Below are 14,262 nucleotides of genomic sequence, written 5' to 3' on the forward strand. Positions count from 1 at the left end.
CCGGGGCCGTAATAACTAAGCGCCGAATCTGTTTTTGCCTAAACGTATCGTAAGGGAGGTATATATCCTCCCTTATATTAGATATATTTAAGTCGCGCGGCGTTCGCGGCGACTTCGTTCCTAAGTCGCTAGCGTTCTATGTTACGCTAAGCGCTTACTCTTTATATTTAAAAACGCCCGGTTACTCTTTCTTCTTTATTTGTAAACTATTATAATAAATAGCTTTATAGGCTTTTATCGTATTCCGTAGTTCGATATCGTAGTATAAGTATAGCTTCGCCCGGTTTTTTATTTATAGTTAATTCTTTCTTTATAAGCTTATAACGTTATTTTAGTAATAAACTCTATCGCTTATTCCGTGCTTAGGGCTGTATCGTTCTTCGCTAACTCGCGGCGTAGGTATTCTGTACTCGTAGTCTTTTTTGTTAATTTAATAAATAACGTCCCTTTAACTACTTAATTAACTATTATAAGTCTCCCGATAAGTCCTCGCGTTGATTTAGTTAGGTTATAGCTAATAGAGTGCGTTTAGATACCCTCGCCCCGCCGTAACGCCCGCTATGCCCGCGAGGGCATTATTAAAAAGTAGCTAGCCGCTAGCGATATCGCCTCCCCCTCCCCCTTTACCTAGGAAGTGGCTCAAGAGGCTATCGCTATAATAGTAAGCACCGGTAAGCGCCCGGGTAACGATAAGGTATATAACGCGTCTTTATTCCTAGCTATAAGAGCCTTACTAATACTCTAGTAGCTAGCTATGCCTAATACATAATAGCGTAGCCCCGCCTGCCCCCCCGGTTATCCCTGCGAGGCCTTCTATCGTCTCTATGCTAATCGTATTATAGGCGTTAAAGTAAAATTTAATTAGATATACTATAGCTAATCCTGGCCCGGCGCGGCCTATAATAACTCTAAGTGCTATAAATACGCTGTTAATTCCTATATATACCGCCCTATAAGTTCTTTATAATTCTTAGGCTAAGTGGCTACGACTAACTTCTTAGCTCCCCGCTATTGCCGTCTATTTTATTAAGCCCCTGGCTAATACGGGTCGCGCTATACGCGATAACCTAGATAATAACGATATAAGTGTCTTTTATATCTTCTCCTAGGTCGCTACTAACTCTAGTCAAGCTCTGCTAGGCCTATAAACTAGCTCGTAGCGACTACTACGCCTCCTTATCTAGGGTAGCCCCCGCCCCCGCCGCCGCTAACTCCGCCCCCGCCTCCGTTAATAACGGTAAGGGTCTCCCCCGCGAGGTAGCGGCCCTTCGCTATAAGGTTCGCTTATAGGGCGTAGCGATAACGCGCCTCCTAAAGGGTCTCCTCGCCGCCTTTTAGGGAGGTAACGGTCCTATTACCGGTAATAGTAATAATAATAGCCGGCAGGGTTTAGGCGATAATATCGCTAAGTAAAGTCCTTTACGGAGGCACTATCTATCTCCTTAGGAACCGGTAAGGGGGCTAGTAAATTTCCCCCCTTTAATTAACTTACGACTATAGGTTATACTCCCCTTATACTAGGGTCCCTTTCTCTTCGCGTATTCTTTATAATATAATCTTATAAAGGCCCGTTATTTATATTAGCGGGGATATATACCTAAGGGTATATCTCGTGTTATAGGTTTTGTAGAAGAAGTGAAGAGAGTCGTTAAGACTATAACAGGAACAGGTCACGAAGCTAACCTTAGAGGGGGAACGCTTATAAGATTATTTATTAAGCCTTTTGACTCAGGACTTAACAGGAAATACCCTACTTAAGGACTAGTAACTATCCTCCCTAGGATCGATGGATAATAACCTAAGGCTCTAAGACTATAGGTCTTAGGCTAGCTTAATAATCCCAAAATATAACTCGGTGCTAAATATCCCTAGGGTTAACCTTAGGGCCGGTTCCAGGTTCTTAATATATTCCTTAACGCCTCTAAGTCCTATCTAATTCCCTTAAATAGAATATCCCTAATATTATGCCCCTCCTTTTAAGGCTCCTATCCACGGGAGCCGGTGACCGTTACTAGTTCGGCCTATCTATTAATCCATCCCAACCTAGGGGCAGATAGGCCGACCTAAACTCTACTTATTAGGGTCACTAACTCCCTACTCGTCCTCCTAAGCTAAACTAGCCGTCCCCCTTAACCCGACCTAACCTTCCTCTAATTAATCCCGTCCACTTTATATAGTGTAACCGTAGTCTTTATAAACCGAGAGGCCTAGTTATCTTTCGATAAAGCATAACTCTCCTAGGTCCCCCTTATTTATCTTCCTTACTACGACTACACTATAATAAAGTTCTAAGCGCCCTGGTCGGGGCCCTATCCAATAAAGGGCTCTAGTCAGAATAAACCATAATTCTAAAAGTAGTCATTAGGTCGGCAGTGAAACGTAGCCCTTATTGCTTTCGTAATCTCTTTATACTGCTACTATGATTAAGGCGACCTAAGAAGCCTATATAAAGAACACTTCCAGAATAAGGCCCGTCACGCTATAGTCCTAAATAATAAAAGAACTTGCCTTATTGCCTTTATCGCCTTATCTAGCTTAAGGCAGGGTAATAAGTCATAATATTTATCGTGGTATTAATAATAATAAAGCCTATCCGTAGACACGTGCACTATAATAGTACCCTAGGCGTGTCCTTTATTAACTAACTAACCGTATCGTAGAATCCCGTAATAGGTAATCGTATATAGGTAAAAGGGAAAGGAATAATATAAGTAGGGCCTATATTAGGTTATACGACTATCCTAATATAGGACTTTCCTATTTACCTAACTTATCTTATTATTTTCTTTCTCCTTACCATTTCTTATTTAGCTATTTATAATAATAATAATAGTATCGCTATTAACGGTAAGTTATCTATCCCCGTCTATATTAAGGGTATTAACTTATCTTATTAACTTCTTATCAGGGTATAAATTATCTCTGCGCGGTGCCGTGTATTGTTTTAGTTATATATAGGAGCGTGGCTAGCTTAGGATTCGGCTAATATCGTGGCAGGGTATTATTATTATTAGTATTATCACTATTATTACTATATAAGTGTTATATCCCCTCTATATAGACCTTAAGCTGACTTATAGTATTAGAGCACATTATTATTATATAATAGCGCCTCTAGCTTTAGGTAATTAGTATAAGAAGTCCGGCGTGGCCGGTAAATCCTCTAAGAAGTCCAGTAAGGCCGGTATAAAGTCCGACACGGTCGGTACTAAGTCTACTAAGGTGGTACCTAGGGTTATCGGTAAGGAGGTAACCAAGACTACCAGGAAGAAGGCATAGCGGGCCGCTAAGAGGGCTTAGGCTAAGGCTAAGACCGCGGCTATAGCGGCTGCTCTTAAGTAGTAGTAGTAGTAGTAGTAGTAGTAGTAGTAGTAGTAGTAGTAGTAGTAGTAGCAGTAGTAGTAGTAGTAGTAGTAGTAGTAGTAGTAGTAGTAGTAGTAGTAGTAGTAGTAGTAGTAGTAGTAGTAGTAGTAGTAGTAGTAGTAGTAGTAGTAGTAGTAGTAGTAGTAGTAGTAGTAGTAGTAGTAGTAGTAGTAGTAGTAGTAGTAGTAGTAGTAGTAGTAGTAGTAGCAGTCTAACTCTTTATCGGACTCGTTATCGGATTTATCCACGGATTCGTTATCTTCTTCCTCCTCGGAGGATAAAGCTATTAAGTAACTAGGTACGCCGGCTGCTCTAACTAAGTAAGCTACGCCGGTTAGGAACGTTAAAAAGCCGGCTACTACGGCTACCCCGGTTATTAAGTCGACCGGCCCTCTCCTTTTAGGGCGTAATAACTCGCTATAGGGTACTCTTAAGCCCCTTAGTGACCCAGAGAGCATCCTTAACTATACTAGTCAGGAAGTTATTATAAGCGGTGGTGCCGATAAAGCCACCCTTTTTCACGATAAAGAAGCTAACTCTAATAGTTTATTATTATCGGAGTTCGCTCTATCCACTAGGTCTAGCGATAGACCCTTATATTCTAGCGACGGCGGCGGCGTCGAGATACCGGTGCGTCCCGTTATCTTAGTTAGGTCGGCCTAGAGCTTTATACTCCTTATAGACGGTGCGCCTATACGCTGGGTTCCCTAGCGCTACGTGGTGATAACGCTACCGGTCCCCTTACTATACCGCCCTACCGTGGTAGTAAGGCATCTAATAAGTGCTATTACTACCATAATAGTAATAGCCGTGACTATAAGTCAGTACGTTCCTATCGCTATAGTCCCCTTTATTTTAACCGCTCCCGAGGTGACTAACTAGATATATAGCTTTTATTATAAGCGGAGGGCATAACTAAGAAGCTATAGAAGAGATTAGTGGCGGCCGTATAGGGCGGGAATAGTCTAGACGACTAAACGTCTATAAGTCGGCCTATTATCTTTATAAAGAGCACTGCTAATATATACTAGCGTTAGGCCTACCGGGTCTAAACTAAGTTATATCGGGCCCTTAAGGCTATAAAAAAATACGCCCAGGATAATAAGAGTTTCGACCCTATAGCACGTTATCGCTAGGAGGAGGAGGAGGAGGCTAAGCGTAAGAGGCGTAATATGTCGCACAGGCTGGTCTAAAGCAGGTCCGGAACGCGTTGTTCCGGGCCCGAAAGTGGGAGTGGAACTGCCATAGGAATAAGGGCAGGAACTTAGCACTACGATCAGAGATTTCCACAGAGTAAATTGAATTAATAGATTGATCGCTATTTTACGTAATTAAGTTATACGCTGTTTATAATAATTAAGAGTCTTACTTACTTAATAACCTATTAAAGCTATTTACGCCGAGCTGCCTATAGCTATAACTATAACCTTAAATACGACTATCTATACGAGCCACGAAGACTAGGAGCTATGGAAGCGCCTCTATAAAGTCTGGGCCCGTAGTAACGGAGTCTAGGACTTCCTACGCCCTGACGATCCAGCCCCTAGGCCGCAGCGAGCCACCCATCCCGAATTTGCCTCCTACGCCTCGATCGCCAACGTTAACAGGCAGCCTACTAATATTTCCGAGCTAACGGTTATAGGTAAGGCCGCCTATGCCGAAGACAACCGCTGATATACCTACGCGACGGTTATCACGCCACGTTATTAGGTTAAGTAGTAACCAAGATATCGTATTTACGATACCTAGTATATTTATATATAATATATATTATAAGCTAAGTATATATATACGTATAATACATGTAGTATTATAGTATAGGTTAAGCTGGTTATAAAGTAGACGTCTAGTTATATAGCTATAACCATATACTGTTTATTTTAACTTAGATATTATACTTATGACTATTATGATTATTACTTATTATAAGTACAATATCAACACCCCCCCGTAAGCTGACTCTTATATAATAAGTGCAGCTTAGTCAGGTCATAGTTATAATTATGTTATAGTGCAGTAATCCTGGTCTATCTACGACTAGAATACATAGAGGAAATATTACAAAAACCCTCTTCTTTTTTACTTCAAGGGACAATTCAAAAACCTTTATTATTATTATAGTATATTATTTACAGGAAAGTTCAGAAAAACCCCCTGATATCTAGAAAAACCCGAACGTAAAGAACCTAGTTATGTCCCCTTATAAAGAAGGGAAACACTAGGGCGCCCGTACATTTTGATATCGAGCCCGTAAAAGTGGAGTCATAACCCATTAAGTTCTCTTACCTGTAAGCAGTCTATTTACCTATAGTTAAACGAGGTCTCGGCGGGCCAGGGTATATACAGTTACATTATATCAATACCATTTCATCGCTCCTTACATCTATTCTATCTTCTAGGTTAGATAAGAATCATTTAACGCCTCCTACTAGAGCTTGTGCTCGATCATAAGTTAATAGAACTCTTAAACTAGCAATACTCAAGGAGTTCCGCTGATAGTAGAGTTCATATAAAGTAACTATATATACCTAGCCCCGTTAAGACCTCGGTTTATCGTAAGAAAATAGGCTGTTTGTAAGTAAGAGAACATGCCCCATATCTACGGGCTCGATATCAAAATATACGGGCGCCGTAGTCCTTCCTATAAAGAACTAAGAATACTAAGTATTAAAACCTAGTATTATAATTCTTTAATATTATTATAAGGCGGTAAATTATATTCAGACAACGTATCGTCCTTATAACCTAGATTCATAAAACCGCAAAGAGTATTATAAGACTCTTTTGCTAAACCTTTAGTTATTATATCAGCTATATTAAATTTCGTATTTATATATACGATTTTTATTTTGTTATTATGTAGCTATTGCCTGTAGTAGTGATACTGCCTGTCGATATGCTTTACCCGTTTATAAACTTCAGGGGTTTTGGCAATCTTCTTTACACTCTCACTATCCATTAAGATAGTAGGAATCTCGAGAGTTTTATTATTATTATTATTATTATTATTATTATTATTATTATTATTATTATTATTATTATTATTATTATTATTATTATTATTATTATTATTATTATTATTATTATTATTATTATTATTATTATTATTAATAGCTAGAACTTTATATCCCGCTGCCCGTAGACGAAGACTCTTACGTCTATTATTATTATGCTATTCTTCAGGTTAAATAGACTTAACAGAACGTTTCGAAACGCGCGAAGGAATATTTTATACGAATTAAACGGTATTTTCACTAACAGTGATTCCTTTACTATACTTAACGGGTTAATAAGGCCCGCGGTTAGAAACCTGATTATAATCCTGAGTATTAAGATAAGGAGGGAGGTTAGTATTATTTTTAGGCGTATAGTTATTATTATAATTATCTAAAGAAGAGTCAAGAAACTGATTTTCTAAGACATAAACGTCTCGAAACCAACCAGTCTTTCTGGTTACTAGGCTATAAACCTTATGATTATAGTCATTAAAACCTATTAAAGCACCTTAAAGTGCCCTTGTATCCAGTTTCTTTATATTCGGGTCGTTATTTTTAGAATAAATAATAGAACCCCAAACCCGTATATTATTAATATTAGGTTTCTGACCTTATAAAAGCTCATAGGGACTCTTATATTCAAGGGCTAAATTAGGTGATCTGTTATATATATCAACAGCTAAGAGAATAGCTTCACCCTAAAGGCATTAAGGCAGCCCTGAGTGGAAAAGAAGAGCTCGAACCTTTTCTATTATAGTTCTTATAACTCTTTTAATAAAGCCCTAAGCTTTATGACTGTATAGTGGCTTTACATTATGCTTAACACCTATAAAGAGGCGTTAGAAAGAGGCGTTATTAAATTCTTTTCCACCGTTAGTATCTACTTGTTTAATAAAGAAGTGATATTTATTATTATTATTATTATTATTGTTATTTTTTTCACCTAAGCTTTCCACTCTTTTATAGCCGTAACTACTATCGTTTCAGACTTATCTAAGAGCAGTTATGCTTATAGAAACCGGGTAGAACGGTCTAGTATAAATAAAATCCGACGCTTTTTATTATAAGAAAGAGGTTTAATCGGTCTATAAAGATCTATATAAACCTTTTCTAAATAGGAAAAGTCTTTATATTTATTAACTGACTCTTTATTTGTAAGTATAAGACACTTACTTCTCTTATAGGCATCATAGCTCTGTATTTTAGTTAACTCTTTATTAGTTATATTATAATCCGTTTAAAGAGTATTAGTATAGAGACCTTTCAAGGCAACAGGGTTAATATAACCCATCCTGTTATGCTATAGCGTTATGTTTTCAGTTATAAAGGTAGTACTTCGACGGTTATTACGGTCTCTTTGTTTATAAAGCTCTTCTTAAGGTTAAAGAAGTTAAAGAGGTTAAGGTTTCTTTATTATATTAGTTTTTTATTAAGGTTTAACCAAACCCTTTCTTTATTTATTTAGTTGCTTTAAAACCTATTACTTAAACCTTTGAAACCTCTTTACTCTAGTTAAGTCTTGAAACTGTTCTTTAGGTAAAATACCTCTTTATAACAATTTCCTTGTATTTTTTCTAGTATTTATTATATCTATTCTCTAAGACTCAACCCCCCCATATAACAGTGCCCGTGCTATAGCCCAGTACAGCCCGTTATAAAGCAGAGCCATTATATAAAGAAAGAGAGGCTCTTTATTATTAAATAATAAGAGCATCTTGTTTCTACTAAGACCGCGAGCTTTACTATTAAGATAAGAGAGACTAATGATATTCGTGCCTATTTCTGGCATATAAAGACACTCTTTTAAAAGCAGAAGTTTCCAGTATCCCGGAATGTTATCACATAGTCTCCTTCACTTTATATCTCTATTTCTTTTGCCTAACCACAGCGAACGGTTCTTTCTTTTATTTTATAAGTAGAAAAGAGTCTTTTATTAGTTATTATATACGCCGTAGCCCCGCTATTAACATAGGAATTCAGATTAAGCTTAATACTGTTTTCTGCTTATATTTTAGAAATCTTTTCTACTAACTAATTAATATTAAGCTTAGTATTATTATTATTATTATTATTATTATTATTATTATTATTATTATTAGTTACAGAACTGCCCTATGACTTCCGGACAGAGACGTGTTAGACAGTCTCTTATTCAGCCATTTTTAAGCAGCAGAACGATATTTTTTATTATTTATTTAAGTCAAAATTAACTAAGTTATTTAACGATTTATTTTTATTATTTGTATTCGTTTTCCTTTATTCCTTTTTCTTTATTATGTTATCGATAAAGGACAGAAGCAAAGAATACTAAGCCAAAGGTCTGATTCTGATTAGCCTAGCTTCGAAAAGTGGGTCTAAAAGTGGATCCAAATAATAAAGCTATTTATAAATCTCGCAGCGCGAAGAAAAGCGATGCTCGTACAAAGCGAATAACAGGATTTCCACGGGCGGACCTTTTACTAAAAGCTTATATACCACGGTACGATATCCTGTTATTACAGGTAGCGCGGTAGGTTAAGTGGCTTAATTATTATAGCTATTATTCGTAGAGCTATAACAACTATAAAAGCAGCTGCGTTTAATCCACGTATTCGTTATTTTCTTCTTCTTTTTCACAAAAGTCCCTTTATAAATAAAGAAATAGTATATCCGATCGTGATAAAGAGTCTTATTCCGATCGTGTAGTTGTTCCCGGTCAGGAAGAGCTTAGCACAGCTCTTGGCAACCGTATTAGGAAGAATAAAGAGCTTTAAACCGTGGTATCGGTACAAACGGTTCGATTCGATTAGCTGTGTTCGGGAGACAAAGCGATTTGATACGGTCGGAGACAAGGATCTAAGACCGGGGGAGGATAAAGGGATAGCCTAAAAAGGCAGGTAGGACTCTTTTTGGTATTGTTAGTAAATAAAAGAATAGAAAAGAGTAGATTTCCTTCTTTACTAACCCGGGCTTATAACCTTTTAATAAATTAGGCTACGAGTAGTAGGCTATACGCGCGGAAGAGAGGAAAATAGAGCAAATAGCTATTAAATGCGTAGATCCGTAGGATTACTGCTTATTACGCGAGCTTATAAAAAGCTAACTTCTAGGATTTCCTCCTGGATCCGGGGCTGGCAAAAGACCCTAAAAGATTGGGTGGCGACTATTACGTTAACAGCCTACGCGACGGTTATCACGCCACGTTATTAGCTTAAGTAATAACTAAGATATCGTGTTTCCGATACCTAGTATATTCATATATAATATAAATCATAAGCCAAGTATATATACACGTATAATACGTATAGTATTATAGTATAGGTTACGCTAGTTATAAATTAGACGTCTAGTTATATAGCTATAACGATTTATTATTTACTTTAACTTAGATATTATACTTATAACTATTATGATTATTACTTATTATAAGTATAATATCAACAGTTCGCAAAAGTGACTTATCTATATACTATAGGTCCGTATACTATAGATAAATACTTATTTTTATATTTTGCTGTATTACGCCTAAGCGACCTATATAAGTGGTCTAAGCCTACTAAGATAATAGCAGCCCCTATAGCAAGGAATTAAGGAATTCATAAGCGACCCGTTATTCCGACTATACCACTTAGTTACTCTGACTATAGTTTATATATATAAGGCACGTAGATAGACTCTTCGGAATACTAATATAGTAACTACGGTCGTAAACCACTCCGACGTCTTTTAATAAGTTAATTAATTTAATCGCGCAGATTAATTGCGTTATATTAATAGATACGCTTATCAGTTTGAAGGTAATAGCAGTAGTAATAGTAGCGCCTCTTCCTCTCCTAGGTCCACGCCTATCTTATTCCTATAACAAGATAACGAACGCGCCGCCTCCTACTCCGTAGATTAACGACGTAGATTAATAACGTAGATTAACGACGTAGATTCACGATATAGTTACGAAGGCTGTATATCGAAGGGTCTACTAAGTATATCTAAACTATAGTCGGAATAACTAAGTGGTATAGTCGGAATAACGGGCATTATTAATAATATCTTTATGGCTCGGTTCGGTAGTAAAAACACCTTTGCTATAGTTATAAGCCCGGGTAGTAGCAGTACTACTAAATTCCCACTACTCGCCTATATCGTTCCGAGCTAGCCTTCCTTTATTCCCCCTTTAGACCTCTTATTCTTCCCCGGAGCCCGCTATACCAGGAAGACGTAGTCGCTTATTAGACCCTTTATCCTTCCTAGCTGCTCTAGGAAGACGATGCCGTACGGAGCTCTTCTATAGCTACGGCAATGGGTTCTGACCTTTCCGCTCCTTTAGCCACGGCACGATACACGTCGCACCTAAGGAACGCCTCTCCGACCTTTCGCTCTTCCCCTGAGCCTGCCACTTTAGGAAGTCGATATAGGCAGCTCTTCTATAGCTATAGCGATTAGTCCTAACCTTTTTATAGTCCGAGTCATTGCCTAGGCACCGGCCGTAGCCCTGTACACGTTATACCGGAAAGCCTCTTCCGACCTCGTAACCTTCCCCGGAGCTAGTAACTCTAGGACGATAAAGTCGCTTATTAGTCCCACTATAAGCAGCTATTTTATAGCTACGGGGATAGGTTCTAAACTTCTCGCTCCTTTGGCCGCGGCACTATTATTACGTCGTACCTAAGGAGTGCCTCCTATAAACCTCTCCCGGGTCCAGCTCCCGAACTTCGGAGCTAGGCTCGCACGTCCACGTCTAGCTCCCGAACTAATTATAGAGCTAGACTTATAGACTCGCGGCTCGTAGGTTGATATCCAGCTTCCGATCTAACTTTAGAACTAGGCTTACTATACTCTAACGGTCTTTATCTTTTCCTTTATCGTCTTCTCTTATAATATAGTTTTTGCCTGGTTATATTCCGAGTATTTTCTATTACTCGAAATAGGGGGTATATTATATAACTAAATAGGTTATATAAATATAGCTATACTACCATAGCTACGTAGTATGGTTTTTAGTGTCTAAGTATCTAGTTCTGATTAGTATATATTAGGCAAGGCATAGCTTATATATAGCTTATCTTATAGCAGCCCCTATAGCGAGGAATTAAGGGATTAATAATATCTTTATAGCTCGGTTCGGTAATAAAAGCAACTTTCCGATAGTATTCGACTCTTATACTAGAATATTCTGCCGGTTATAAAGGGATTTTATATAGATATACTCTAGCGCCTTTTAGTTCTTCTGCCTATATATTTAACTACTAGAGATTTATATCTTTATAGTCTATAATATATATAAGTTTCCCTTTTTGCCTTTCTGATATTATACGTAGATTATATACTACTTATAGAATAGTTACTCGTTATATATTGCCAGTGACTATAGGGGTCTTCCTATATCCCCGTATATGCTTTAAGATATATATACTCCTGTCTAACTTCCCGCCTACCATATTTTGCTAACCTTCGCCAACCACGCTAGTTCTTAGCTTTCTTCTTCTTCTTACCGTTGGACAAACCCGAGGAAATACGAGACTTTTGCACTCTAACAGAACCAGCCCCTCCCGCTAACTCGAGCATCTCTTCCCCCTTAATAACACCACCTTGTGTGTTTTCATTGACCCTTCTCTTCGGTTTTTTCCCTTTCTGCCTGTATGAAACTCGGTCACGAAGCGGGAGCCACCGGTCTGGGTCCAACGTCCTTCCCTCTTCGCAAATTTTGTGCAGATTTCTCTTCCTTCTTCTCTGGCGAGTTGTTTGATTATGGCGAATATCCGGCAAGCGTTTTCGAGCAGTAGCCGCCAGGTCCGTGTCAGTTAACACCACACTAGCATTTACCAAGCTCTGAACGTCAGCCCCTCGGACAAGGTCGGCCGCGGCAGGAATATCGTTGATGAATGGTCCTACCCGAGCCTCGTCGTCTGTGGCAAAGGAGGCAACGAGACCGGCCGTCACGATGGGATCCTCGGTTGTGTAGTGATGGATTGTCTCGAAATCAGCCCGGGCAGTTGCTAAGTCACTAGGACTTGGGGATCTGAGGAGGTCCGCTCCAGCACTTCGAAGCAACATCCGCGGGGCATTGTCCTTCTTCATCCAATATAATGAAGCCCGGGAAATTTCAGCCCGCCTACACCTCAGGCGACCTCTGAGTCCGTATAGTGCTACGGCCAGAGAAACGAGCCCCGGCGAGTAACGCATTTCCCAATTGTTTTGTTTCTCCAGCCCGTCGAACAGGACTTGTAGGGTGGACAAAGCCGCTTCAGTGCGGTCCAAGGCCGCGTATAATTGTATCACTATGAGTGCGGAACCAATGTCGAAGGGTCGTACCGTTGTCACCGCGAGGATCCCACGGAGGGATAGCTCCCCGGAGCCTCGCAGCGAGGAAGCAGCCGCGTTAATGGAAGATAAAACAAGGGCGTCAGAGCAGCCTCTAGCCGGCACCTCCAGCAGCCATCTTGACTTTCGTACAACCCCCGAGAATTTCTGGGCAAGAAGTGCAATCGCGAACTTGTTGCGTTCCAGTCGTATCTCCTGGTGTCGGAACAATTGGACTGGCTTGGCGAGACCCAGGCCCCGCTCAACTCGGCGTAGAATTGAGAACGCATTGCCGCCGTGTGTGTGGAAGACTAGGCTATTATTTTCCATGACCAATTTGATCTCGTCGTCCTCAAACCTAAAAGGCCTAAGTGAGCCAAAGGAAGCGCCGAAGTACAGGAGACTTGAGCGTACCCATATGATAGTAGCTGGCCAAAGACCCTCTGGGCCTCGGCCTGGTTTCCTAACCTAGAGTAGGTATACATCTCCTGAATGAGAATTGGGACCATTTCCGCCAGCCGCTCCTCTTCTGAGAGGTCGTCCGACGTGGTGCAGAGACGCGTGGCAACACTAAGAAAGGACAAGGCTTTTAAGAACTCGCCCTGGCTAATGCTGCAGCAGGCCATATTGTACGCCAGTTCGAAAGACTCTGGTGCTGTAAATACAGAAGTCTGGACGTCATTGTCAGCCGCGGCGCTTTCCCAGTTTCGCTGTGCAGTTACTGCTAAGGAATTGATCGCAAGGTCGCTCTCTTCTGCAGCCGCGCCGACAGATGAGGCCAGAGCGGTATAAATTGTCGACGCCTCCCGAAATCTCCCAGCACGGTAGGCCACTTGGGCGGCGATGTGGGAATAGCACCTCCCAAGGGGTAATTGAGTGAGGGCAGACGCTCCATCCAAGTCTCCCGTCTTATACAAAGCATAGGACCGTTCCAGTTTCCAGGTTTCCTCAGCGTCGCTCCCGGCTTCCGCAAGAGCACGCAAGGCGTCCTCAAACTGGTCCAGCCGGAGTAGTGCAATTACTTTAGCAGCTACGGTGTGTGGGTGGGGTCTCGAGTCTCTTAACGCTGCATTTGCGGCTTCCAGAATAGTATGGTCGTTGATGGTAGATGCATGGAGCAGTGACGCCAGAGTCGAAGCGGAAACAAAGCCAACAGGCATGACGTCGGTCGTAGAGCCAGTAAGGCCTTCTAAAACGAGTCTGATAGCTACTAGTATGCTAAGAGATGCTGTTCAAGAAGGAGCAGCGCCGTGAAAGGATTGTGGCAGTTTTAAGTACCTGAAGGGGCGGTGATGAGATTATTTGACTCGCTGTCTTGTCGACATGCAGACATCAACCTGTCGTCGCAGAGCTTGGCCCGGCAACAGGAACGGAATAGGTTGTTCCGGTCCCGCACTTGGTGTTGTTGCACTATTGGCAGGTTCAGTAGCAGGAGTATATAGGTACACTAAACTGTTAAGCAATAGTTGATAAACGATTTGCCGAGGCAAACTGTCCACTATAGCGAGACTATTCGGAAATAGTTTGATTATCTAAGCGTTTAATAAAAATATAAGCGCTTAGATAATAATAAATGTTTACATTTTCAAGCGTTTACACTATAAAACGCTTATAAAACACGCCTATA

The 14,262-nt window shown here is 40.1% G+C and overlaps 1 protein-coding gene across 1 annotated transcript; it reads right to left on the reverse strand.

The window, feature by feature from the left end:
- Positions 1–11,658: 11,658 nt before the first annotated feature.
- ACRALDRAFT_1062765 (uncharacterized protein) lies at positions 11,659–13,939 on the reverse strand. Its single transcript, XM_071016665.1, has 2 exons — positions 13,050–13,939; positions 11,659–12,993 (listed from the first exon to the last, which is right to left on the reverse strand). The coding sequence occupies exons 1-2, from the start codon at positions 13,793–13,795 to the stop codon at positions 11,799–11,801; spliced, it is 1,941 nt and encodes a 646-aa protein (XP_070876179.1). The 5' UTR covers positions 13,796–13,939; the 3' UTR covers positions 11,659–11,798.
- Between the last annotated feature and the right edge of the window lie 323 nt (positions 13,940–14,262).

This window comes from Sodiomyces alcalophilus, assembly GCF_042370955.1.
Source record: "Sodiomyces alcalophilus JCM 7366 unplaced genomic scaffold ACRALscaffold_3, whole genome shotgun sequence".
Lineage (NCBI taxonomy): Eukaryota > Fungi > Ascomycota > Sordariomycetes > Glomerellales > Plectosphaerellaceae > Sodiomyces > Sodiomyces alcalophilus.